This window comes from Helianthus annuus, chromosome 17 (assembly GCF_002127325.2).
Source record: "Helianthus annuus cultivar XRQ/B chromosome 17, HanXRQr2.0-SUNRISE, whole genome shotgun sequence".
NCBI lineage: Eukaryota > Viridiplantae > Streptophyta > Magnoliopsida > Asterales > Asteraceae > Helianthus > Helianthus annuus.
The window spans coordinates 26,226,246-26,252,964 of NC_035449.2; the positions used below are offsets into that span (position 1 = coordinate 26,226,246).

The following is a 26,719-nucleotide window of genomic DNA, read 5'->3' on the forward strand; positions in this document are numbered from 1 at the left end:
AAAGATAAGAAACCTTCCCAAAATGGGTTTCCACAGCCGATTCAACCATTACGTGTTTGTACGTGTCATGCTTACCACTAGAGAAAAAAATATTAACTGTTAATTTGGAGTAAAACACAATATAAATGTATTTTTGTTTCTTTACAACTATTTTTCTTTCTATGTTCTCCCTTTTACGTTCTTTATCTTTTAATTACTTTCTAATTGTTTTTACAAAATCAGTGTATAATTAAATTTATCTTTTATCTTTAACAACAGAAATCTAAAAGTTTAATTCGATATCTTCAGGCAAAGTATTGTAAAATCTGGTTCACAAACCTTTTACGTCCTTTATTTCTTTTCACTCTGAACTTCCTTTGTCCTAATTAGTTGGCTCGTTACTTTCATTCAACTTAAAATAACGAGAACGTGATTTGGTGTAGGTGTATATTCTTCAATGAGAATTGAAAACAAGTAAATAACAATAAGGTTACAAATGAAACATTTAAAAGGAGAGGAGAAAAGAATTAATTAATTACCTCTTTTACCTTGTCCTTCTTATTCATGGTTAGTTGTGAATATTAAACCTGACGTACTCGTTTGTTATGCTCAACTTAAACTTCGAGGATGGGATTTCCTTGCTTATAAAAGTTGGAATTTATAACGTGTAGTTTCCTTTTCAATTCCTTGTATAATTAAGAGTACATAATATACATACATTGTACATTACATAAGTATTACTTCTGCTCTTTCTCAAATTAAGCAGTGGGGTAGGAAGCCTGCATGGCAATGCCGCAAAGACCTTCTTTAGCCTCAACATCTCTTTGCATCATGATGTACCCCTCTTGACCCCAACTTGTTCCCCATGAGTTCTTCACCAACCAATACTTAGTCCCGTCATCGCTAGTCCCATAACCAACCGCAGTAACACCATGGTCCAGTTCCGTGCCACAGTCTCCTGTAAACACACCACTGGAGTAGAACCGGAAGTCCGACCCACTAGCATCAATAGCAACTGAGACGGGCTGACTGGCCACAGCTTTTAACAGCGCACTTTCGCTGTTGGCAGGAACATCTTCGTGACCAGTAATTGATGCGGCATGGTTAGATGCCTCGTTGCTGTTGCAGGTGCCATCAACACCTTTGTACGGGTAGTTGGTCTCCGTAGTGAGGCCTTTATTGTTTACGATAAAATCAAAGGCATTGTCCATAAGACCACCCTCACATCCCTGGTCTACACCGCTAGTGTCACAGTCCACGAGCTCTTGTTCAGATAGAGACACCAGTTTACCTGTTTTCAGTTGGGTTATTCCTTCCATAGCTGCCACAGCCGAAAACGCCCAGCAACACCCTACGTATCATCATGAATATCGATGTCAGAAGCATGAGATGTGGTTCTGTTAATAACAACCTCATGATCCTAGTACTTGGACCATGTCATCAGGTTTGTAAAAATTCCCAAAATAATTTCAGCTTACCACATTGGCCTTGGTCTTTAACAGGCGTCACTGCACCTTTCTTTCTCCAATCCATCGATGATGGAACCGCTGTAACATTTTCATACCTGAAAGCAGAGGTTGAAGGGGAGCATTCATGTGCCTTGAATCTGTTCCTAGCTGTTCTGAACTCTTCATTGGTAAGGTCCGCAAACTCGTTGACTGCTAGTTTGTAACCTTTGTTCATCGCATTGTTGAATGACTGTATGTACTGGACGTTGTCATGGAAAATCTTTGAACGACGTTCCTTCTCAGCAGCATCCTTGTATGTGCGTCCATAGCGAGCCATCCATTGCTCGTGGCTTTCATAGCTGGAGTTTTCAGAGAGCAAGCGCGACGCAACATGTGAAAGCAAAGAAGCCGAGAAGAGGAGCAAAAGCAAACAAGCCAAGGAAGTGCGGTTTCTGGATGACATAGTGCAGCTAGTAGTTATAAGAGAGAGCTTAAAGAAACGAGTTGGATTGAACTCTAGTATACCCTGGGCTTGGCTTTATATAGAAATAGGGGTTGGCCCTTTTTGTAAACAAAACGGAAGTACGTGAAAGACAAGATGGCCTGATTTTGAAATATAAATTAATGTGAGCTAGTAACGTACTCTATGTGTTGTTTAGAATGATGATTAGTTTCTAATCAATCTAAGCAACTTTGGTTTTTCTAATTTGGACCGTATTGCTCTATTTTAAATATGTTGTGTTGTGCACTCTTTTGTTTTATTCACATGTACATAGAATCTATGTTAACTTAAAAAATATACTCTTGACATTGTTTTTTGCATGTATAAGCTGTTTCCTCTAAATCAAAATTAAGTATGGTTTATACGCATTTGTCCGTTGTAATTCTTGGACTTCATATATTTTAAGTTAGCTTCGCATGTCTTCTAAGATGATAAATGCTTAAATGTTGAGAAAAAAAACTCTTAAAGAAAAACATAAGTACATATTGATCTTTAGAAACCGGAAAAACTACACTCGATTTCGATCCACTTGTAGGAGAAGATATTGATATGTTCGTTTTCGCTACTTAGCCAACGAAACACGTAGCAACGTACTTCCCACGTAGTATACAACTACAATTCGATTAGGTTTGGATTCTTAAAGTTGAAAAAGTGGATATTAAATAATTAACTCGTATGTACAACTGGGGTGTTGTTTTTGACCTTTGAGAAGTGTAATCGAGTCTATGACCAAGGTTCAACTTACTAAATTCAGCCAAGAGGCGCACTCTTTGTGGGCACTCGTTGATTCCTTGATCGATAAGGTCCAGAAAATTTAAAGGAGTTTTGTAGGGCGTATAGTCGAAACACCCTCCTTGACTATAAAGTGTCGTCCATGTCCATGTCCATGTTTACAGGTAGAGAAAAACGTGTTAGATGTTAATTTATTCGTAAAGGCTATTTACCTTGTATAATGATCCATTCTAGAGCTAGTTGTTCGGCACCGGTTTTAACACCCCTAACGTTAAACTAGAAAACTCATCAGACTAAGTGTAATGGTTTGTTTTTTTAACTCTCGGGTCATAAAACGGCTGGCAAATCACTTAATCACTTTGTTTTAAAATATTTAACTGCACCCGTATTGATTTCACCGGTTTTAATCACACCTAGTCATTCTTTAATCATTACTTTTTTTTATTGAAATCTTATATAAATCTTATTATTATTTTAAATTAACTTAGACAAATAAAATGAAAAAAAATCCATTAACGGTATTAAAAAAAATGTACAACTGAATTTAAAATCTTAGAAAATGCACAATAAAAATTAAATTACAAACAAAAAGAAAAAAAAAAGATAAAATAAAATAATTGAACATATGAAAGGGCTTTAAAAAAACCACTACTCGTCTTCGTCGTTGACCTCCTCCATTTCGCGTAGGATGCGCCGGCAAATCTTATTTTTTTTTCAGTTATATGTTTTTCCAAATTCGATATACGATCCGTGTTAAACCCCTGAACCGTGAGTCTACAGGCATTGGTTTTCGTTCCCTAAGGTCTAATAATCTTTTATTTTCCAACCGAGACTCTCGATTTGCCCTTTGATTTCGTAATTGGTTGAAGATGAACCGCCACCTTTTTATGATCTTGACGTGTTTATATTTGTATTGGTGATGTGTGAGTGATGTGGCATGCTTTCTTGACTTGCCCTTATATGATATTTATGTGTTAATATTTGTTCAAGTACGGTATGTGTGTATTGGGTGTAAGGTTGAGTCTTTTGACTTTGAATAAACATACGGAGATGTGGTTCGGATTCAATACTAGGGTGATAATACCACATCGCTACTAGTTGTGGAGTGAATAGGTTGGGCGGATTTTGACTTTGGGTGTTTTTCGTGGTGTCCAGTTACGGTGGATTTTTATGGTAAGGGTTGTTCAAGTCAACTCGAAACCAATAACTCAAGATTTTTAATGAAATGTTTTATGAATTATGTCGAATTAGATCGAGAGTTTACAAGAGACGTGGAAAAAAAGTTTGCAGCTAAATATGTATATACAGTCTAAAACGGTGAAAAATATTTTATTCATCTAAAATAGAAATATTAATGTTGGAGCGGGGCGCATATTACATCAACCTTCCTCTTCACGCAGGTTAGACCACACCCCCTCTCACAACCGGATAACGCCTCGTGGGGTGGTGTTTGACGCACTTTCCCCGATGACGTTGAAAGGGCGTTACTCGGTTACAGTAAGTCTTAGATACAAAAAATTGCTGATAGTAAAAGTTAAAAGTTGATTGATGAGTTCCCTAACCGGAGTTCGAAGATGAGAAGTATCATATGGAACAAATTCCTATAACTCTTGGTGAGTATGCTGCAACTAAACACAAAGATAAGAAACCTTCCCAAAATGGGTTTCCACAGCCGATTCAACCATTACGTGTTTGTACGTGTCATGCTTACCACTAGAGAAAAAAATATTAGCTGTTAATTTGGAGTAAAACACAATATAAATGTATTTTTGTTTCTTTACAACTATTTTTCTTTCTATGTTCTCCCTTTTACGTTCTTTATCTTTTAATTACTTTCTAATTGTTTTTACAAAATCAGTGTATAATTAAATTTATCTTTTATCTTTAACAACAGAAATCTAAAAGTTTAATTCGATATCTTCAGGCAAAGTATTGTAAAATCTGGTTCACAAACCTTTTACGTCCTTTATTTCTTTTCACTCTGAACTTCCTTTGTCCTAATTAGTTGGCTCGTTACTTTCATTCAACTTAAAATAACGAGAACGTGATTTGGTGTAGGTGTATATTCTTCAATGAGAATTGAAAACAAGTAAATAACAATAAGGTTACAAATGAAACATTTAAAAGGAGAGGAGAAAAGAATTTATTAATTACCTCTTTTACCTTGTCCTTCTTATTCATGGTTAGTTGTGAATATTAAACCTGACGTACTCGTTTGTTATGCTTAACTTAAACTTCGAGGATGGGATTTCCTTGCTTATAAAAGTTGGAATTTATAACGTGTAGTTTCCTTTTCAATTCCTTGTATAATTAAGAGTACATAATATACATACATTGTACATTACATAAGTATTACTTCTGCTCTTTCTCAAATTAAGCAGTTGGGTAGGAAGCCTGCATGGCAATGCCGCAAAGGCCTTCTTTAGCCTCAACATCTCTTTGCATCATGATGTACCCCTCTTGTTGGTGCACTTGTGTCTGTACTTTGTCTGTATTCGGTCTGTAAACGATGTCCTTGTCAGTCCTGTAAGTTGACAAAGTCAACCGTCCTCCTGGTTTGACTTAGTCAACAGTTGAAAGATGTACTGTGTCGAAGGATAAGAGGTCGAAGGATAATGTGGATCCTTCGACCTCATCGAAAGATATGGTTCGAATCATAGACCTCGAAAGGTAATCTTTCGAGGTCCTTGATGATCTTTCGAATACTTGGTCTTCGATAGATGATCCTTCGGACCATCTATCAGATCCTTCGATCAGGCATGCTGGGCTGGGTATATATATACCCATGCAGTGTTGAGTTTTAGACAGAGACACTTAGACAGATTCACACACATCCGAAAGAGAGAGCTTTGAGAGCATTCTGTCCGGAACTCACACACACACTTTGAGAGTTTACAAGTTAGGTTTGTAAACATTGTGCTTGTAACCGAAACCTTCATTTGCATTAATACAAGTTGTGTTAATCGGTGAACCCTTGTGTGTTGTGTTTGTACTTGCTTAATCCCGGTTTGCTCGCTAGCTTGGATTCCGCACTCGCTAGTGGGTTAGTATAACAAGGTTTGAGGTTCGTCATCCTCTGACAAAAAGGGACCTACAAGTGGTATCAGAGCTTGGCTCTTTACCTTGTTTAAAACCGGGTTTTTCAAGTTCTTGGTGTGTGTTTGAACACTTGGTTTAACACCCGTTTTTGTTGGTTTTTCTACACTTTTAAACTGGAAAACGTGTTTTAAACTTACCGGGAGTGTTCGTAAGTGGGTTGGGTAACTTAAAAACTTGTTTTTGAGTGTGTTGGTCATTTCCGGCCATATTCCGGTCAAAATCTCCGGTGACTGGTTTGGAGATAAGGTTACCTTTTTGGGCAACTTTTCAAAGTTGGTGGGAAAGGTACAGTCTGCACATCCTTTCTGCCGAAAGTTGACTTACCTAACCATCACCTTTTCACCTACCCGTCACATCAACGACAGTTGTGTCAGAATCTCTCGAAAGATATCCTTCGACATCGAAAGACCATCTTTCGATCAAGGAAGGCTCGAAAGATCATCATCCTTCGACCCATCCTTCGAAGTCTGAAACATATCTTTCGATAAAGGAATCTTTTCGAAGGATAAGTGTCCGAAAGATAAGGATATTTAACTCGAAAGATAAGGATCTTTCAAAGGAGAATCCTTCGAGTTCTTGAATCTTTCGACATCATTGTTCGAGATTCAACAGTAATCTTTCGAGTACTGTTGATCCTTCGAACAAGTGATTGATCTTTCGATTGAGGACAGTTTATTGTTAACAAGTTTCTGTGATTTCAGATCTTTCGGAACAGGATCTTTCGGCCGTGATATCTTTCGGTTTACTCACTTAGCTTTTATTTTGCTTATCTATCATGAATCCGAGTTGGTGGAATCCTGCTCCAGATAATGGTGAATATACAAGATCAAATGTCACTCCCTCATGGTGGGGTACATCGGCTCCAGACGATGGAAAATACACGAATACAAGGTCATCTCCTTTATGGGCCGAGTCGCCGGTATCGAAATCTTCTCAGGGAAATCAATGGGCTTTGGTATCGAATCAAACTCCGAGCATTCAAAGTATTCTACTAAGCGAAAGTGAAACAGGAAGTTTGAATCGACCTCCAAAGTTGATGCATTTGAATGAATATCCAGGATGGGTTGAAAGATTTAAAACATATGTTCTTGGTCAAAATACGGAACTGTGGATACGTTTCACCACAGATTTCGATCAAGCCATAGAAGTTGCTGCTTCAGATTCTGCTACGTTTGCTGATCTTCCAGAAGATAAAAAGAAAACGTATGATCTGGAAAAGAAGGCATACGCCATTCTCACTCAGGCGTTGAGCAAGGATATCTACCATCAGTTCGTCAGCTTCAAGACAACAAAGAAGTTGTGGGACGGATTGAAAAACAGAGGAGTGGGAAATGCAGCAACACGTCAAATGCGTCATGATCTTCTCAAGAAAGAATTTGAAGGTTTCACTTGTATGGACAAGGAGTCCTTGGGAGATATGACAAGCCGATTTTATCATCTGCTAACGGAATTGGATAATTATAGTGTAGTGACAACTCAAGCTGAAGTTGTGAAGAAGTTTGTTGATGCTTTGCCTCCTCAATGGAGTAGTTTCTTAGAAATCCTGAAGTACAACGGAGTGTTGAGAACCACTAATATCAACGAATTCGTTCAACTTTTGGAAAACAAGGATCAGGAGGAAACATTGAAGGCGAAGAGAGTTCCATTGCCACAGAATCCAGAAATGTACTGTGGAACTTCCAATTCTTCGTCTGCAAGAACCGGTTCACATGCTCCACTTCAAACAGCGTTTGTCACAAGCACAGATTGTTTTGGCAATCCAATCCAAGTTCCTGTTAAGCCACCTCCCACCACAGACATGTATGGAAATCCAATCCAACCACCTCCACCTCCTCCTGCTCAACAACAACATGCATGTTATGGAGGAACATCATCTGCTGCTCAACAATCAAAGTCAAGTACCGTACAGCTCAACACGTCAAGCTTCTCTAAAATCAGTGTAGAAGTAGCTAAGGAACACATGGAGCTGCTTAACACTGTAGTGAGCGCATACTGTGGGTTGATAGAAGGTCAGATTGGCAACATTAATCTGACACAAGAAGATTACAGGCAGATTGATAAAGAGGAGATGGACTTGATGGACATCAAGTGGGCCTTTGCGAGTGCTGTGAGAAGAGCAAAGGATTGGATGGAAAGTACTGGCAGAACCAGCTTGGAAAGTAAGCGAGACACCAAGTATGGGTTCGATAAGCAGGCCGTTAAGTGCTTCAACTGTGGTGAAAGGGGTCACTTTAAGAGGGAATGCACAAAGCCCGCCCAGCACGGGAATCAAAACCCCTTCAGAAACCAAGGCAACCGGCAGAACAGAAACAATGATCGTACCATGGTACCCGTCAACAACCAAACCAACCGGGCACTTGCGGTTCAGGTAGATGAAGGTTGTGACTGGTCAATCCAGTTGGGTGGTGATGCTCCTGATGGAACAGCATGCTTTGCTCAGATTGTGAAGGAGCTAGTTCACACCAGTGGTGGAGAATCTTCTGCCAGTGGTGGTGAATCGTCTGAAGATGAAGACTCTTCTGGGTACAGTAGAAGTGTTGATGAAGAATCATCCAATTCTGGTGATGATCATGTGGGTGAGACATCGAATGCAGCAATCGATGCAGATATTGATGAACTCTTGGAGGAAGCTGCAGCAGAAACTCAAAGAAGATCTATTCTGGTGGATCAAGCTGCTTATACTTCGTCTTCTCTCCATTCAGCCTTTATGGCTAATGTCGACGGTTCATCAAGTCAGGTATGTGTCGATGAACCCACTGCTGTTAATTGTGATGAATGTGCTAGGTTGCATGCTAGATGTGCTGAAATGGAGAAAAGTATGTCTGAGTTGCAAGGCAAACATGATGCTTTACAAGCTAGTTTGTTTGACTTGCAAGACAAACATACTACTGTGAATGAGAATTTGAGTGACTTGCAAAGTAAGCATGACGCTTTGCAAGAAAAATATGATGTGACCTTTCTCCACAATCAGAAATTGACTGTGGACCTCTCTAAATGCACAGAAGCCAACATGTTTTATGAAAACCATGAAAAAGAATTTAAGTCAGTAATTGAAACATTAAAGAAGGATAAAACTGAACTGACTAAAATGGTTTCAAGAAAACAAACTGATATTAATTTGTATATATCTCGCCTTGAGATTATGCAAAAAGAGATGGCTTGTGTGAAAACCGAAAGTGATGCGATCCAACTCAAGCTAGACAGTTATTTGAGTTCTAGCTATGTGTTAGATCACATCATTGATGTTCAGAAGGAAAAGAGAGATGTCACATGCATAGGGTACAAGAAGTGTCCACCACCAGTGAGACATAATTATGATGCCATGCCTGATGAAGAGGACAGGGTTTTCTTGGAACCTTCTGTGCCTCTAGATGTTAAGGAGTTTGCTGCAGGACTCGGATACCAAAAGGAAGTATCCTCAGATTCAGATGTGTCAGCAGATACATTTGTGAGTGCTGAACAGAATCAAGATCCTCCAGTTGTGATTGAGGATGCTGATTCGTCTGATGATGAATCTGATGATACTATCTCAGCAAAGTCTGATGCGGTAGCCAAAAATGAGGACATACCTCTTGAGAATCACATTTTATGTGATCCCCCTGTGCAACCCGCTAAGACTGTTGCAACTGAGTCTTCTTCTGCAGAAGAGCCGGAGAGTGTGAATTTGCTGTACACTCTAGTTGGTGATGATAAAATTTACTCAGACAAAGATTTTCCCATTAAGAATGTTAATCAATCCTTAATCTGTAAAGTCTTTGAGAATTCGACGAGTAAGTTCTTGGGAAAGGCAGGACCTAAAGTTACAGTTACACAGTGTCCTCCTATTCCAAAAGCTGAAATCCGAAAGCAATTTGGCAACAAGAAATTGCCAACAGTGCCAACACAGCAAAATCACACCAAACCCAAAGGTAAAGCACCGGCTCAAGCTGACAAGAAGCCGAACCAAAAGAAGAAGAAAAAGGTTAACTTTGTGAAATCGACGGGAACGGACAAAATTGAAAAGTTTGAAAATCAATCTAACTTAGATTTTGTCAAGAAAGCTATTGTCGAGAAAAGAAATGAACCAAGTAGTTCAAAACCTAGTACCTCGGGTTCACAAAGTTCAACATCATCGGCTAGACGATCACATGATTCTTCGGGGTTTGTAGAACGAAGATCATGTTTTGAATGTGGAACCATTGGACATATTATTCGTAATTGTCCATATCTTCATAAACAAAAAGGAAAGGTTGATGATCCCCGTGGCAAAACTGACCATAAGCCAACTGTTTCCACAAAACAAGATCCCCGACTTGTAAAAGAAAGGGAAAAGAAACAGAAAAGGCAACAGGTCAAGAAAATTGAAAAAGCAATTAAAACTGATGTGGTTCAAAAACAATCTGTTGCTGTAAAACCAGAAACTTCTACAATTTCAAACAATCAAGAAGTTAAAATTTTAAAGAAAGATACTGGTAAAACAAAACAGACCTGGAAACCTAAATCGGTTACTGAATCAGGGGGACCATCACAATTCACCAACCATCAAAGACAAGAAGTTATTGTCATTGATGAAAATGGAAGACCCAAGACCACAATGGCTTGGGTCCCCATCTCCAACTAATTCATTTGAGTTCATGTGCAGGGTGCTTCAGGAGGAACTATCAGTAGTCATTGGATTGTTGATAGTGGGGCATCCAGGCACATGACAGGCGACATGAAGCTTCTCTACGACGTTAAATCTATTAGAGGAGGTTATGTTGCTTTTGCTGGAGATAAAGGTGGATATATAACGGGTGAAGGAATGATATCTAACGGGATTGTCAGCTTTGACAAGATCAATTTTGTGCAACAACTTGATCACAATCTTCTTAGTGTTTCTCAAATCTGTGACAAGAAATTTTCAGTACACTTTGATGCTAATGGATGTTATGTGCTGAAACCCGGCTTCAAAATTCCAAAAGAATGGATTCTCTTGTCGGCTCCAAGGATAAATGATTTGTACGTCCTTGACATGAGCCAAGCTATTACAACGTCTGCACAAGCAACTTGTTTCGTTTCCAAAGCCACAGAAAAAGACACTATCTCTTGGCACAGACGAATGGGTCACATTCACTTACGCAAAATGAATCATTTGGTTTCAAATGAATTGGTGAATGGTGTTCCCCTCAAAAATTTCCATCTTCAAGACGTCTGTGTTTCGTGCCAGAAAGGAAAGCAAACAAAGAAGAAGCACCCTACAAAGAAGATCAACACAGTGGCAGTTCCTCTTGAACGTTTGCACATGGATTTGTTCGGTCCTGTCAAGCACAAGAGTATTCGGGGTGATCAATACTGCCTCGTGGTTACTGATGATTATTCAAGATTTTCTTGGGTTGCGTTCATGGCACACAAGAGTGAAACCTTTGGTATTATCAAAAACTTGATCATTCAGATTGAGAATTTGTATAAGTTGAAGGTTAGGCGGATACGTAGCGACAATGGTACTGAATTTAAAAATCATTCCATGGCGGAGTTCTGCACTTCAAAGGGTATTCTTCATGAGTTTAGTGCAGCTTATACTCCTCAACAGAATGGTGTCGCTGAACGTAAGAACCGCACATTGATCGAGACTGCTAGGACAATGTTGGTAGAGTCGCAGCTACCCATTCCATTCTGGACTGAAGCTGTGGCCTCTGCATGTTATACCTTGAACCGAGTCCTTACAGTCAAAAGGCACAACAAGACCTGCTTTGAGCTTCTTCAAAAACGGAAACCAGATTTGTCTTATCTCGAACCGTTTGGAGCTCCTTGCACAATCATCGATCCTAATGGAAAGTTTGGGGCAAGAGCAATTGATGGATACTTTCTTGGGTATGCCACCCCTAACTTACGAGTCTGGAATCTAGAGACTAAAAGGGTCGAGGAGTGGTCTGAGGTCAGAGTACAAAGGCACACTTTGCCAGTCAAAAATCCGGGTCAACCTTGGATGTTTGAGTACGATGACTTCTTCAATTCGATCAATGTTGAAGCCGTTGAAGAAAATGCTGCGGCTAGGATGTTTTTCGAGAGTGACAATGCAACAGTTTCACCGGTGGTTCGTCCGATTCTTGTTAATCAAGAACCATCTTCTTCGGTGAACAATAATACTCTCAACAATGAGGATTTTCATGATGCAAACGAATTGAACGAATCTTCAGAGGATGATGAATTTCTAGATGCAGATCAGGAAGCTCCTACAACAGCAGTTCATGGTACTTCAGAGGGTACTCCTCCAGTAGATGCCCATAGAACAGCTGAGGCTACTGCATCATCCTCTTCGTCAATTCCGGGTCTTGATTTGGTTGTTGATCTTAATCTCAACAATCTGGGTATAAATGTTCCAGTTCCAGATAATCCAGAAACAAGGATTCATAATACCCATCCTCAACAAAACATCATTGGAAATGTGCAGAGTGGCGTTCAAACAAGAAACATGTTGCGAAACAACAACAATGCAGGCTTGTATGCAGCTATTCGAGAATCCGGGCAACAAAACGATTGGTCCTTCGCGTGTTATGTCTCACAAGAAGAACCAAGAACGTGGAAAGAAGCCTTAAAAGATAGCGCTTGGGTTGAAGCAATGCAGGAAGAACTGCAACAATTCCAGAAGCTGGGTGTCTGGAAACTCGTAGAGAAACCTGCTGGATACAAGAAGATTGGTACCCGTTGGGTTTTCAAATGCAAAAAGGATGACCGCGGAGTTGTTATCCGAAACAAAGCTCGTTTAGTCGTTCAGGGTTTTCGTCAGATTGAAGGGATCGACTACAACGAAGTCTATGCACCTGTTGCACGTCTCGAAGCAATTCGAATCTTTCTAGCCTATGCGTCTTTCAAAAGATTCAAGGTTTATCAGATGGACGTGAAAAGTGCATTCTTACATGGTGTGGTTGAAGAAGAGGTATATGTCGAACAGCCTCCAGGTTTTGAAGATCCTATCCATCCCGATCGGGTTTGGTTGCTCAACAAAGCTCTTTATGGTCTTCATCAAGCACCACGAGCTTGGTATGCAACCTTATCACACTATCTGCTGGAGAACGGTTTTCGTAGAGGTCTTATCGACTGTACTCTTTTCATCAAGGAACAAGATGGAGATCTTCTTCTGGTACAGGTATACGTTGATGACATTATTTTTGGTTCTACTAATGATGTCTTGTGTAGGGAATTCGAGCGCATTATGCAGGATAAATTCGAGATGAGTGCTATGGGGGAAATGACTTTCTTCTTGGGCCTACAAGTACAACAAACAGAGTCTGGGATATTCATCCATCAGACTAAATATGTTGGTGACATCTTGAGCCGGTTCCAGATGTCTGATGCAACGCCCATTGGTACCGCATTGCCAACCAATCACGGAATTACTCCAGATTTGAAGGGAGAAGCTGTTAGTCCCTCAAACTATCGCGCTATGATCGGATCTCTTATGTACCTCACAGCATCAAGGCCAGACATAATGTACCTAACATGCCTGCTTGCCAGATATCAAGTTAACCCGAAGGCCTCACATCTTGCTGCTGTTAAAAGGATTTTTCGTTATTTGAAGGCGTACCCTGACACCGGTCTGTGGTACCCTAGGGATAATAACTTTGAATTGGTAGCTTTCAGTGATTCTGATTTTGGCGGATGCAAAATCGACGGCAAATCCACAACGGCTGGATGTCAGTTCTTAGGAAATCGCCTAGTCACATGGCAGTGCAAGAAGCAGACGTGTGTAGCTACATCAACATGCGAAGCTGAATACATTGCTGCCTCAAGTTGTTGCTCCCAAGTTCTTTGGATCCAACAACAAATGCGGGACTACGGTTTTGAATTCCTAACTACTCCTATTTACGTTGATAATTCTGCTGCTTTAGATATCACTAGAAATCCTGTGCAGCATTCAAAGACCAAACACATCGAAATCAAATATCACTTCATACGTGATTGCTTTGAGAAAAGGCTAATCGATGTTGTTAAGGTCCACACCGATGACCAACGTGCCGACTTATTTACCAAAGCTTTTGACAAATCTAGATTTGACTTCTTATTATTGGTAAACGGCATTAAGGTCAAGCAAGAGTAAAACCAACATCGGAAAATCATTTTTGTAAATACCTTTGTGTTTTAAATTTGTCTTAGTTTATTGATTTTAGGGGGAGTAAATCCAAAAATCTGAAAATCCAAAAACATCGAAAAATTTCAAAAACACAAAAACAATAGAAAAACAAAAATGAGTTTCCTGGCGAGCAAAAGAGAAAATGATAGTACATCAGTGGTCTATCCTAACCTCTTTAAACCTTAAATGCAAAACGATAAGCAGCTCTATATAAGATGTATCGGTAGGCTCACAATCATTTTAAAGTGTGCAGGGTGATATAAATCTTAATCGACTGAAGACCAGGTGGGAACCATTCATTGGCACATGGTCTTAGTACCGAAATTTCGTTTGATAGATTGCCGAGGTTCTGAGATATTCGGTCTTTATGTTGCTTATCATCTGGGTATCATGGTTGTATCTTTTACCGAAAAATAACGGGGACGCAAGTCTAGATCTTCCATGATACTATACATACGTGTACATATTGCATACTGCATTCGACCTCAATAAGTGATAAACAATCACATGTCCAAATCAAATAAGTGATAAAATATCACATTTATCCGGGTGTCAAGTTCGTCTCTCTGCTGTACGGAAGTACTGACCTGTTCACGGACTTGCACCTGTGCCCTCATGCATATGAAAATCAAGTTCCTCATCAATAAGTGACTATATCACATAGGACTTGTTTTCAAATCAAAATAAGTGAGTATCTCACATTTTATACGTTCAAACAGATGATAATCGGTATACTCACCGGTAAGATGAACTCTCGTGCATACCTTGATACGGGAATGTGTCGTGATGTGGATGAACACCGGTCGGTAAGTATAAATCATACATTAACGTATCCTCTAAACATGATTACATCTGATAAGTTGAGCTTAAGTGGACAACAATACCGATAATTGTTATAGGATGCTTATCTTAATGTTAATTAACTGAACAACAAGAGTGTTTTGGCATGACCGTACACTGATATGATTCTCTTACCCTCGAAACTCGCAAAAAGAATGTCTGTAAATATTTATTTACTGCTTAACTTTTATTGTTTTTCTTTTAAACAGTTTCGTCGTTTGGTGCATATCAGCACGACATTAGCGGTGATGTCGTTTGATAACACTCAAAGGATTTTAAATTGTTGTCTTTTACTTTCAAAAATACCAAAAAGATTTTAGGCGTGTTTTAATATAAACTTTATAAAAGCAAAAAAGATTTTCTTTCTACTTTATTTTCGATCGTACGATGTTGGAACTCGAGTCTTCGTTACCTGAAACCTGACTGAAAACCGAACTGACTAAATCTTCATAAACGGTCGAAATTTTGCATGTTTTGAAAGTTAAAGGCTAAAATTGAAAAATTTATTAAACTTTCAAACTGTCGGACGGTGTTTGATTGTGACATGGTCATTCGTGTGTCATTTGTTTATAACTATGTTCCAAGCAGTTGTTCTCATTACGCGTTTAGATTTCTTGCATGTGCAGATTCTAAAGGCTAGGAGAACATGGTCGATGACAAGCTCTGGAATGAAGACACGACGAGAAGGCGCTCAAAAGATGAAGATGATCGAGTTGCCGCTGGCCATCATCAACACCACAAGGATCTCACTTCATAAAGATAAAGTCATTTCACGAGCATAACTCAAGGGGGAGCTTATGTTAAGGGGGAGTTTGTCAACACACTTCCTACATGATACGGATAGTTTGTTGATACACTCTCTGCTTTTAAGATGTGAAGACTTTGAAGATCCTCCGACATTGAAGACTTGAAAGGACATCAGAGTTTTGAGAACTCGAAGACCAAAGACCGTCGAAGTTCGAGACGAGTCTACAACTATAGAAGATAAAGACAAAGCTACAGCCAAGGGGGAGTTTGTTGGTGCACTTGTGTCTGTACTTTGTCTGTATTCGGTCTGTAAACGATGTCCTTGTCAGTCCTGTAAGTTGACAAAGTCAACCGTCCTCCTGGTTTGACTTAGTCAACAGTTGAAAGATGTACTGTGTCGAAGGATAAGAGGTCGAAGGATAATGTGGATCCTTCGACCTCATCGAAAGATATGGTTCGAATCATAGACCTCGAAAGGTAATCTTTCGAGGTCCTTGATGATCTTTCGAATACTTGGTCTTCGATAGATGATCCTTCGGACCATCTATCAGATCCTTCGATCAGGCATGCTGGGCTGGGTATATATATACCCATGCAGTGTTGAGTTTTAGACAGAGACACTTAGACAGATTCACACACATCCGAAAGAGAGAGCTTTGAGAGCATTCTGTCCGGAACTCACACACACACTTTGAGAGTTTACAAGTTAGGTTTGTAAACATTGTGCTTGTAACCGAAACCATCATTTGCATTAATACAAGTTGTGTTAATCGGTGAACCCTTGTGTGTTGTGTTTGTACTTGCTTAATCCCGGTTTGCTCGCTAGCTTGGATTCCGCACTCGCTAGTGGGTTAGTATAACAAGGTTTGAGGTTCGTCATCCTCCGACAAAAAGGGACCTACACCTCTTGACCCCAACTTGTTCCCCATGAGTTCTTCACCAACCAATACTTAGTCCCGTCATCGCTAGTCCCATAACCAACCGCAGTAACACCATGGTCCAGTTCCGTGCCACAGTCTCCTGTAAACACACCGCTGGAGTAGAACTGGAAGTCCGACCCACTAGCATCAATAGCAACTGAGACGGGCTGACTGGCCACAGCTTTTAACAGCGCACTTTCGCTGATCTACACCGCTAGTGTCACAGTCCACGAGCTCTTGTTCAGATAGAGACACCAGTTTACCTGTTTTCAGTTGGGTTATTCCTTCCATAGCTGCCACAGCCGAAAACGCCCAGCAACACCCTACGTATCATCATGAATATTGATGTCAGAAGCATGAAATGTGGTTCTGTTAATAACATCCTCATGATCCTAGTACTTGGACCATGTCAGATTTGTAAAAATTCCCAAAATAATTTCAGCTTACACTACTAGAAAACTGCTGCTATTCCCACGTCAATTTCCGTGGGAAATCCGTGGGTAACTGCATTTACCCACGGATTTCTCACGAAAACGGGTTGTAGGAATTTTGCTCGTGGGTAATTTTTTTCTGACGCATTTCCTACAAATTCTCCTACCCATTTCCCACACAAATGTTTCGTTAGAATTCTCCTACACATTTCTCACGGAATTAATTTTCTTAATTTTCCAACGTATTTCCTACGGAATATTTCATTTTTAAAATTTTATGTTTAAATCAATTATATTTACTTTTATTATATAATTTTTATATTTTTTAATTTTCTTACATAATTCCTACGAATTTTTTTTCTTCCTACACAATTTCAACGAAATTTAATCGTTTTTCCTACACAGTTCCTACGAAAATATTTTTTTTCCTACGCAATTCCAACGGAATCTATTCTTTTTTCCTACGCATTTCCTATGAAATTAGTTTCTTTTCCTACACAATTCCAACAGAATGTATTCTTTTTTCCTACGTATTTCCTACGGAATTATATTTTTTTCTTACACAATTCCAACGGAATGTGACTAAACTTGTTTCGTGTTTTTCCTACCCATTTCCTACGGGATACACACTACTACAAAATGGAACATGGGGTTTTATTAGACGTGGTTCAAACTAGACCCTGTCTTAAACAAATGAACCTCGTCTTTTGTCAATTCCAAACCTGTCCGTATCAAGCCAATATATATACACCAATTCGAACCTTTTTCAAATCAATGAATACACATTCAATTTGGAATAACCGGTCAAATTACAATTCTTTGCTAAATGTATAACAAACTATATTAAATTTCATAATTAAACTACATACAATTCCAAAATTTATTTATAAAGCTAATCTAATGGAATACCTAACTCTTGAAAAAAAATATTCAACATCAACGTCTTCAACAAAATCTATATATCATTATCCGTAATCTCTCTTGTGTGCATAATCCCATTTATAAGGTCATTTGCTTTCTTATTCACAAGCGCTTGAAGAATAGAACATAAGATAATAACACGAAGAAACTTTTTTACTCTGTACCTACAAGAAGACCTCAAATTACAATCCAAAACATGTAACACACGGACTTATCGATATAAGTCAAATATATTTGATACATCTAGTATACATTGAACTAATTATTAAAAAGTGACAAGATTAATTTAAAAAATAAGGTTGTCAAACTAATCACCTGTTAAGCTTTCAGTCTTCAATCTTCTCCGCTAGTTGTTCCACATAATCCTGGGTAATAAGGGTGAGAGGGGCGTCTTCGGGGAGGGCAATCGGGGAGTGGTTTCGCCGGATCGGGGGGTGCCGCCATTGATGCGGTGGGTGAAATCGGGGAAGAGAGAGGAGGGAGGGTAGGTGGCGGCTCACCGATGAGAGGGGAAGAGAGAGAGAGGAGAGAGGAGAGAGGGGACCAATCAGGTATTTTCTTTTTTTTTTTTTTTTTTTTTTTTTTTAAAAAAAACCAATTCACCTAATAGGGGAGTGGCGCCATCAAATGGGGGTGTTAGGGGAGTTTAAGAGGGGAGTTGACGTGGCACACGGGGATTGGTTTGGCGTAAGAGAGGGCACTCACCTATTAGGTGTGCACCCCCTTCACCCTAACCATCAGCAAGATCTAGAAAAACGACACACCAACTTGAATATGTTTGACTTTTTGTTTCATTTGTTGAATGTCCTTAGTAAAATCTAGATGCGGTCCTAACTTGGACAATACCATAATACTATTACCAATACCGGTACCATACCATTCTAGAATGTGCTTATACGATATGATATTCGGTGTTAAGATTTATACATATTCAGTTTTGGTACTAAGGGGTACGATACAGTAACCGATACCATCCCTACCCTAAGGTGTAAAAATATCCCATTAAGAATTGAATATGAAACACAATCAATCATTTGAAAAGTAAAAAACTTTACAAATATTAATTGAATACATATTTTTTATTTAATTTTTAGTGATATGCTAACCTGTTATATAATCATGAAATTAATATTCTAGAGATTACCATCTCCATGATAGCACAACTCAGTATTTTCGTATATTCAATATCAATGAGAATTAAATAACTAAAGATCACTAATTTTGGATAATTTCAAAACTATATAAGCTAATGTACCTCAAAAAAATAGGGCATCTTCATGAATGACATATAAAAAAAAACATTCCAATTCCCTGCAACTAGAATTAGAAATTCAGAAATGAAATTAGTTCCATCCAAAACCAACTCTAGTAATTAAAATGATTAAATCCTATTCCATCAGTTATAGAAATTTAACTTTCTTCATACATATGGAATCTTAAATACTCAAATAGAATTCAGTAAAGATTACCGAAAACGACCTCTCATGTCGTGGCCCTTCATTTTCTTCTACAAGCACTGCTCTCTGGTTGTTAACTTCCGATTCAGGATCATGTCATAAAACTATTAGAGATAGAAGGGATACTTAGTTCGTGTTGGTTGCGTTGCTGGTGGTGGTGGCGCGTACAAAGACCAGAGACGAGGGGCTTCATGCCTTCAAGTGGATGGGGGATTTTGTGGGCTAGGGCTGGAAAGAGAGGGAATTTGGGGGAAAACTAATTTTAGTTTGGGCGGGATAAGTTTTGAGTTTGGAGGGATTCTGAAATATGTGAAATTTTATTTTGGTAGCATACAAATATCTTTTTATAATAGTTTAAAGTTATACGTACAGTAAAATATATAAAAAAAACTTCTTCAAGAGAAAAGGTTTGGAATTTAGGTTGGTTTTCGATTTACAAATCAAAAAATTCAATGGTGATAAACGATTCATCTTTAGAGATTGACGAGTCTAACCCGACCTAAACTAAAAATTCTACATGAACCCATACCTAAACTCGGACATATGAACCCGAACACGACTTTAATATTCATGGGGTGACTCAAACATAACCCGTTTAACCTGAATTTTTTCGCATATTATTTTTTCGAGACAAGTTTTAAATCAATGGACTCGTATCGTCGTTCTAATTAAAAGCCCTAAAAAATCTGTTTGTAATTTGGAAAAAAACTTAACTCCGTTAAGTTTTTTTAACGTGGGACCATTGTAGAAAAAATAGGTGAAAGGTGGGACTAGTAGGGGGAATATTCTGAGGTGAGATTATTAATTGCCAATAAGGTCTAGGTGGGATTATTACATGCTAATTTCCCTAAAAACAATTACATTTTAGTTATAAGATTTTATGTCGGTTTTTCTTTATCAGTTGTAAATTATGGCATATAATATGCAACCAACTTAATTTATGACATATAAACAGGTCAACCCTTCAACCGTTGGGTTGACACGAATCTGACCCATTTACCTAAACACGTTCGCATGTTCAACCAAAAACTAACCCGACCCACCCGTCGCGTTTAGACTAAATCCAAGTCCATGAATTTCATGTTAGGTTCAAGTCATGTTTTCATGTCATGCCATAAATTCACACCACTACTTTCTATATTTTTTTTTGTTGTTTTCATTGAATTACGTAACCTTTCAAAATAAAAGTTGCATATAAATTTTAGAGTAAATTATAAGTTTTGTCCTTTATGTATTGTTGATACAACAAATACAAGACCAAGGCCTGTAGCGATATCTCAGGGGTAAAAGGGTTCAAGGTTTCGATTAGCCTAACGCAGGTCGTGGGGTCCCCCCACGTTTGTAGCACGTGGAGGCGGATCACTTTGTTATTATTCACTTTGAATTCTGGATTGAAGGGTTCAACCCAGAATGTCTATGTTAAGTGCGATAATATTGTAGTGAGCCGAGAATAGAACAAGCATGGAGCAAGTTCTAGAGAGGAGAAGTAAGATCAGAGATCAAGGGTGATCTGAGTTGATCTGGAATGGCTGGAATGAATGGCAAGAGGCTGTTATTTATATCTTTTTTTGTAGCTTTTTTTGTCTGTTATTTTGTAGCTTTTTTTGTCACAAAACTAAGACCCATTCTTGTTCGTCGGAATTTCGTAGGAAAAGTGTCGCCATATTCGTTCGTAGGAAATGCGTAGGAAATTTTGGTAGGAATAGTAACAGTTTTCTAGTAGTGTTACCACATTGGCCTTGGTCTTTAATAGGCGTCACCGCACCTTTCTTTCTCCAATCCATCGATGATGGAACCGCTGTAACATTTTCATACCTGAAAGCAGAGGTTGAAGGAGAGCATTCATGTGCCTTGAATCTGTTCCTAGCTGTTGTGAACTCTTCATTGGTAAGGTCCGCAAACTCGTTGACTGCTAGTTTGTAACCTTTGTTCATCGCAGCATTGTTGAATGACTGTATGTACTGGACGTTGTCATGGAAAATCTTTGAACGTCGTTCCTTCTCAGCAGCATCCTTGTATGTGCGTCCATAACGAGCCATCCATTCCTCATGGCTTTCATAGCTGGAGTTTTCGGAGAGCAAGCGCGAGGCAACATGTGAAAGCAAAGAAGCCGAGAAGAAGAGTAAAAGCAAACAAGCCAGGGAAGTGCGGTTTCTGGATGACATAGTGCAGCTAGTAGTTAGATGAGAGAGCTTAAAGAAACGAGTTGGATTGAACTCTAGTATACCCTGGGCTTGGCTTTATATAGGAAGAGGGTAATTTGGTGCTTTTTGTTAATATAAAACTGAAGTACGTGAAAGACAAGTTGGCCTGATTTTGAAATATATATAAATTCATATGAGCTAGTAACGTACTCTGTATGTTGTTTAGAACATTTGATGATTAACTAATCAATCTAAGCAACTTTGGTTTTCCTAATTTGAACCGTATTGCTCTATTTTAAATCCGTTGTGCACTCTTTTGTTTTATTCACATATACATAGATAGGTAATGTGGCAACCTTACAGAATATACTCTTGCCACTGTTTTGGAATTTAGTCAAGTGTTTCGTGTAAATTAGCATTAAAGTATGGTTTGAAAATAGCATACAAATTTGTTCGTTGTAACCTTCTACTATTAATTCTCTGACTTCATATGTTTTAACTTTTAAGTTAGCTTTGAAGCTTCTAACATTGTAAACGTAAAAGGAAAACATGACAGTTTAATTCAATCGTAGAGTTGTTTATGGATGATCTCAACTAATCAAACGTACTTGAACCAAATGAGCCGATACCACCTGTAGTAACTTGTTCGGTCTATAAATTTGAAGTTAGCGAGAAGCAATCAGTTAGTTGCTTAAAGGATAAATATGATACATATCGTTGAAACTTTAGAAGCTAATCACGTTAACAGTGTTTAAGTAATTTTTAGCTTTCCGTGTAATATGTCTTTAGGTCTCTTTGAACGATCCACTAATCATCATCATCAAGACTGGACCTTGTGACAATTTGAAGTATCATCATTTCCTCCACATTATGTCATCGTCGTTTCAAATTTGTTAATTTAAGTTTCTCATAATTAAAATAAATACGATCACGTGAAGTAAAGCCATATGTAAAATCTCCCAAATATACATACGAAAGTGTGACGGTAGGAATGTATAATTGATTACTATGATTTTAATGAAAATCAATACTCTATAGTGAGTTTATATTACGTTTTTGGTTTCCCAAAAAAATATATATATAACAAAAAAAAAACAGAAAAGATAAAATCAATATTACCCACCTTTACATAAAGATAGATATGTACATCTTTACTTCAACATTTCTTATCATGAGCGTAGTGGTTTAACTAAAAGGGGCTAGTTAAAGCATCACGCTATTGCCACATAGGCATCTAGACTTTAACTACCCCACAGTGGTGTATGTAAATACATGGGGTGTTGAGCTTTCTGATCTTTTGTTTCGGGTGAAATAGTCTCTCATGGTTTAACTTTATTTCATCATTTCCCAATCATTTTATATTTCTTTTTTGTTTACTAAAAAACAACAAAAAGCCATTAAAATAATAAAATATTTAAAGTAAAATTACACAAAAAAAAATATACAAACTAAATTTCTAAGGAAAAAAAACCTACTACAAAGAGGATTGTTGGGTTTTTTGGGTTCGGTGGTGACTTGGTTAACGGGTTTGGTGGTGATGGGGTTGCGGAATGTTTGTCTCTCACTCGATTGTCGTTGAGACTAGCAACTAAGCGGTAGACTAACTCTATGGTGTCGGGTCTTGTGGCTTGGACGACATCGTGGATGGCAGAAGTGAAGGCCTTGCAGGTATTTCATAATCGCTCGCTTAGGCGTGAGGACTAGGTGGGGTACAATGATGCTCAACTGTTTGAAGAGGGTGGTGTAACCAAGGTTATCGTCACCCACCTGCTTATGGTTCCAGAATTCTTCCTCGAGTTTTTGTTGCTCGTGCGGAGGACAAAATTATGTCATCATCGGTTGCTTAACCTTGGCCCAAGGGAGGCCATAGGCGTCTTCATTGGATCGGATGTTGCGCTCGTTTGTCCACCAGTCAAGAGCTTGATACGTTGTTGAGAACCGGTGGTTAATTGTGTTTAAGTTTATGTTTTTACATAACTTTTAGTTTCGAATGACCTACTTTTGATTAGAATTGTATTTTGCAGGTCTAACGGAGTTTAAGGATCTATTCAAAAGCTATACGAAACATCGGGAGTGAACGGGATCAACCGGGGATGCGAAACGGACACAACAGAAAACGAGACATTCCTCTTTGTGTTGCCGACACCACCAGGGTCGTCGGCAACGCCCTTGCGTCGTTGGAAATGGCGTGGGCAGCAGTTTAGAGCGTCAGAAGAAGAAAATTGATGATTCAGGGCTGTGTCGGCGACGCTAGGTGGCGTCGGCAATGCCTCTTCCTAGTGGTCGACAGGGAATTTTGATTTCTTGCGTGTTTGAACGAGTAAAAACCTAATTTTTGGGGTCTTTTGAGGGGAGTTACGCAATTATTGAAGTTAGAACCATTTCTTGGTGCCAAGAACACCCCCAAACTCAATTCCAATCCAGCCAAATCATCCACCATCATCTGAATTGGTCATCCATCCTCACCTTCCTAACCCTAATCAGCATCATCCCACCAATCCATTCTCCATAACCATCCACCACAACCCTAACCTTCATCATGCTCATCCTCAAGGCTTCAAGATGTTGGTGTTCGAGGTTTAATCATCCGGTGATCGAGTTACATCATCCATGAGCAGCTAATCCTTGCGGGTTTCACCTTGGTATAGGTTTTTTGTATGATTCTAGGGTAAAACATTGTTTTGAGATTTGATTTGTGACAAATTGTGTTATGATTTTGAAGCTTTTGATAATTGTCGTGTATAATTTGAGTTGAATTTGTGAATTGTCGAATCATTATAAAATTTGACTTTGCGAAATGAATTTGTGCACTTATGCCTTATCAATTGGTAGGATTTACATGTTCTTGGTAACGAAGTTCATTGCGGTAAGTCGTCTACGACGTTGATAGCTCTTGGCACCAAAGCCACGCGACATGAAATCTGTTAATCATATATGCAATTGAATTAAACCTAAAACGTGTAGAAACCCTAGGTCTTCAATTAATTACCGAACCGGTTTGAACCTTATTGTCCAATTATTGTTTAAATCAATCAAAAAAGTTTTCACGTAATCACAAGTATTCTAGTTTTCGTAGTTAATTATTTTAATATAAAACTTGTCGGTTCAATCCGACACTCTTTTCAATCAAACAAATAAACTAACCAAATTGCAAGCTTCATAAAATGTGACAACATTGACAATCAATCTCATCCATACAGAAACCACAAACTCTTCGTGGATCGACCCCACACACCACTAACTCATAGTTAAGGGTAAACTGGGTTTATAAATATTATCTTTGACTGGATCGCGACACTCCTATTAGAGCTCTCGCTTGGAAGATATCGGTTGCGCTTTGGGTTTTCAGGTGTTCAGGACACTCATTGTTGATGAATGTCACTTCGATGCTATTGAACCACTCGAGCATCATTGTGACCCCTTCAGTGCCGGTGAATGTATGTGGGTTGCAAGCAACGAAGTGCTTGTAGTTGATAGTGACTAGCTTTGGTTGGTCGACTTTGGAATCGACCGAAGAGTTGGGGGTATTGGCTGCGGTGACCTTGCTCACAATGTCGGGTGTCACTTGGGCCATTTGCTTGGACATGAACGCAAGCATCTTCCTGTTAGAGCTCGACTTGGAACCTCTCTTTGAGTTAGAGAAATGGTTGGAAGACGTCTAAAAGATCGAAACGGAGGAAAAGGATGAGACTTGATCATAATGTTTTTGAAAATGTAGTTTGCATAATTTAGCATGTAATATGTCACGTAACACATAAGTTTCAAGTAGTTCACATAAGCAAAGCGAGAATCCACATTGCATAATCACAAATATTGACGAAAAGAGTATAAATTTAGTTTGTTCACGAAGGATTATTATCGTTTAAGATTGCGAATAAAGCGTGATTCGTGCCTTAAATGTTGAAATGAAAAGTGTATCAAATGTAAAACACATTAAAGTTGATATGACATAAAAGGGATTCAATTTAAAACATGGAATGTCTCGGAACGAGACTAAGACTCTTCCAAAGTGGTCGGAAATCCTTTTGAGTTAGGGAAACATGCTTTGGCCTAATAGGTAGAATACTCTCACCGAGGAGCGGTTAACGGTATTTGCCCTTCTAGTTACTACATGTCCCTAGTCAATCAAGGATTCAAGACTTTGGCGAGATTGAAAATCGAGGAATGGGATTAGTTATCAAGATGTGGGTTTCACCCCTAACTTGGTAACATCGTACCTTAAGTGTGGTTAGTACTTATCGAACGAAGCAAGGAAATAAATTTCGAGTCGTCGATAAGGTTCCAATAGAATATGAGAGGGAAATTCGCCATCAAGATATGGATATCACTCCTAACTTGATGGTGAAATTTCATGAAAAATCGATAAACGCGGATTGAGGGATTTCACCAAAAGTTATGGGTTTTCACGCCTATTTTTGGTATGATTTCCTCATTTGTAAAGTAAGAGTGTCTTGAAGTCTTCACATGTATATTATGGTTGCCTTAGGAAAGGCATGTATATTTGAGACCAAAAGAAAATAGATAAGAAACAAGTAGGGAGAATCCAAGTAGTTTTAAGCATAAACAAGAATGGTCAACTATGGTTCCTAAACTATAGACTAGGTCAAAAGCATGACAATTTTCCTAATTCCCTATAGTTATGGCTTTGATACCAATCTGTCACACCCCAACCGATGGCGGAAACATTGGAGTGAGATGAAAACAAGATTGCAAGATACTTCATAACACTAATTGTGACAATATTTAATTAATTCAAATTTCATAAATACTAAAATGGAAGTACATTGTTTGAACGGAAAATACATTAAGTTGCAAATAACGAACAACATGAAACAAAACAAAGGTTCAAGATATAGGTGTGTTTCTAAATCCACCCTAAATATGTTTCTTCATCAACATCAACTAGCGTCCTACAACATGTATTAAAATAATTATCAACAAAAAGTTGACGAGTATACAAGTTTTATAACATAGCATAATAGTGAAAAGTTTGCTCGTATCCAACATAGTAATTTGCATATAATGTTACTAGCATACTAACAAGTGTTAACTATATGTCAAACCCGAGATTAACGCAATCGTGCTTACCATTGTCGCCGAAACGACAAAGGTGTAAAATAGATTACTTAACAATACCACAAGAATACGGACGGTGCGTCAATCCTATAGCGCTATAATTGTTAAGGTAGACTAGCAAAGTTAATGAGCATATAGGCACAAGTATACTAGCATGCGATAACAAGAATAATACAAGTCTCATGTTTAAATGGATAGAGTGTGATTATAACAAGTTTAATCATGATTTGTATAAAGTGTACATGTTGCACCTAAAGTGTGTAAAACGGAAAAGGGATCGAGTATACTCACGGTTTTGCGTAGCTTACCAATAAAACCGAGAGTTGACGAGTTG

At 38.5% G+C, this 26,719-nt stretch overlaps 1 protein-coding gene, 1 long non-coding RNA gene and 1 pseudogene across 2 annotated transcripts; all 3 read right to left on the reverse strand.

Moving 5' to 3' along the window:
- Positions 1–612: 612 nt before the first annotated feature.
- Positions 613–1,913, reverse strand: LOC118489149 (senescence-specific cysteine protease SAG39-like). The gene is made up of 2 exons (XM_035986794.1): positions 1,458–1,913; positions 613–1,330 (listed from the first exon to the last, which is right to left on the reverse strand). Exons 1-2 carry the CDS (start codon positions 1,888–1,890, stop codon positions 738–740), a joined length of 1,026 nt encoding a protein of 341 aa, XP_035842687.1. The 5' UTR covers positions 1,891–1,913; the 3' UTR covers positions 613–737.
- A 2,996-nt stretch (positions 1,914–4,909) lies between these two features.
- LOC110870265 lies at positions 4,910–21,330 on the reverse strand (annotated as a pseudogene).
- On the reverse strand, positions 17,606–19,442 carry LOC110873234. The gene is made up of 3 exons (XR_002554984.2): positions 19,188–19,442; positions 18,024–18,073; positions 17,606–17,872 (listed from the first exon to the last, which is right to left on the reverse strand). It is a non-coding gene; the product is annotated as an uncharacterized LOC110873234 (long non-coding RNA).
- Positions 21,331–26,719: the final 5,389 nt, after the last annotated feature.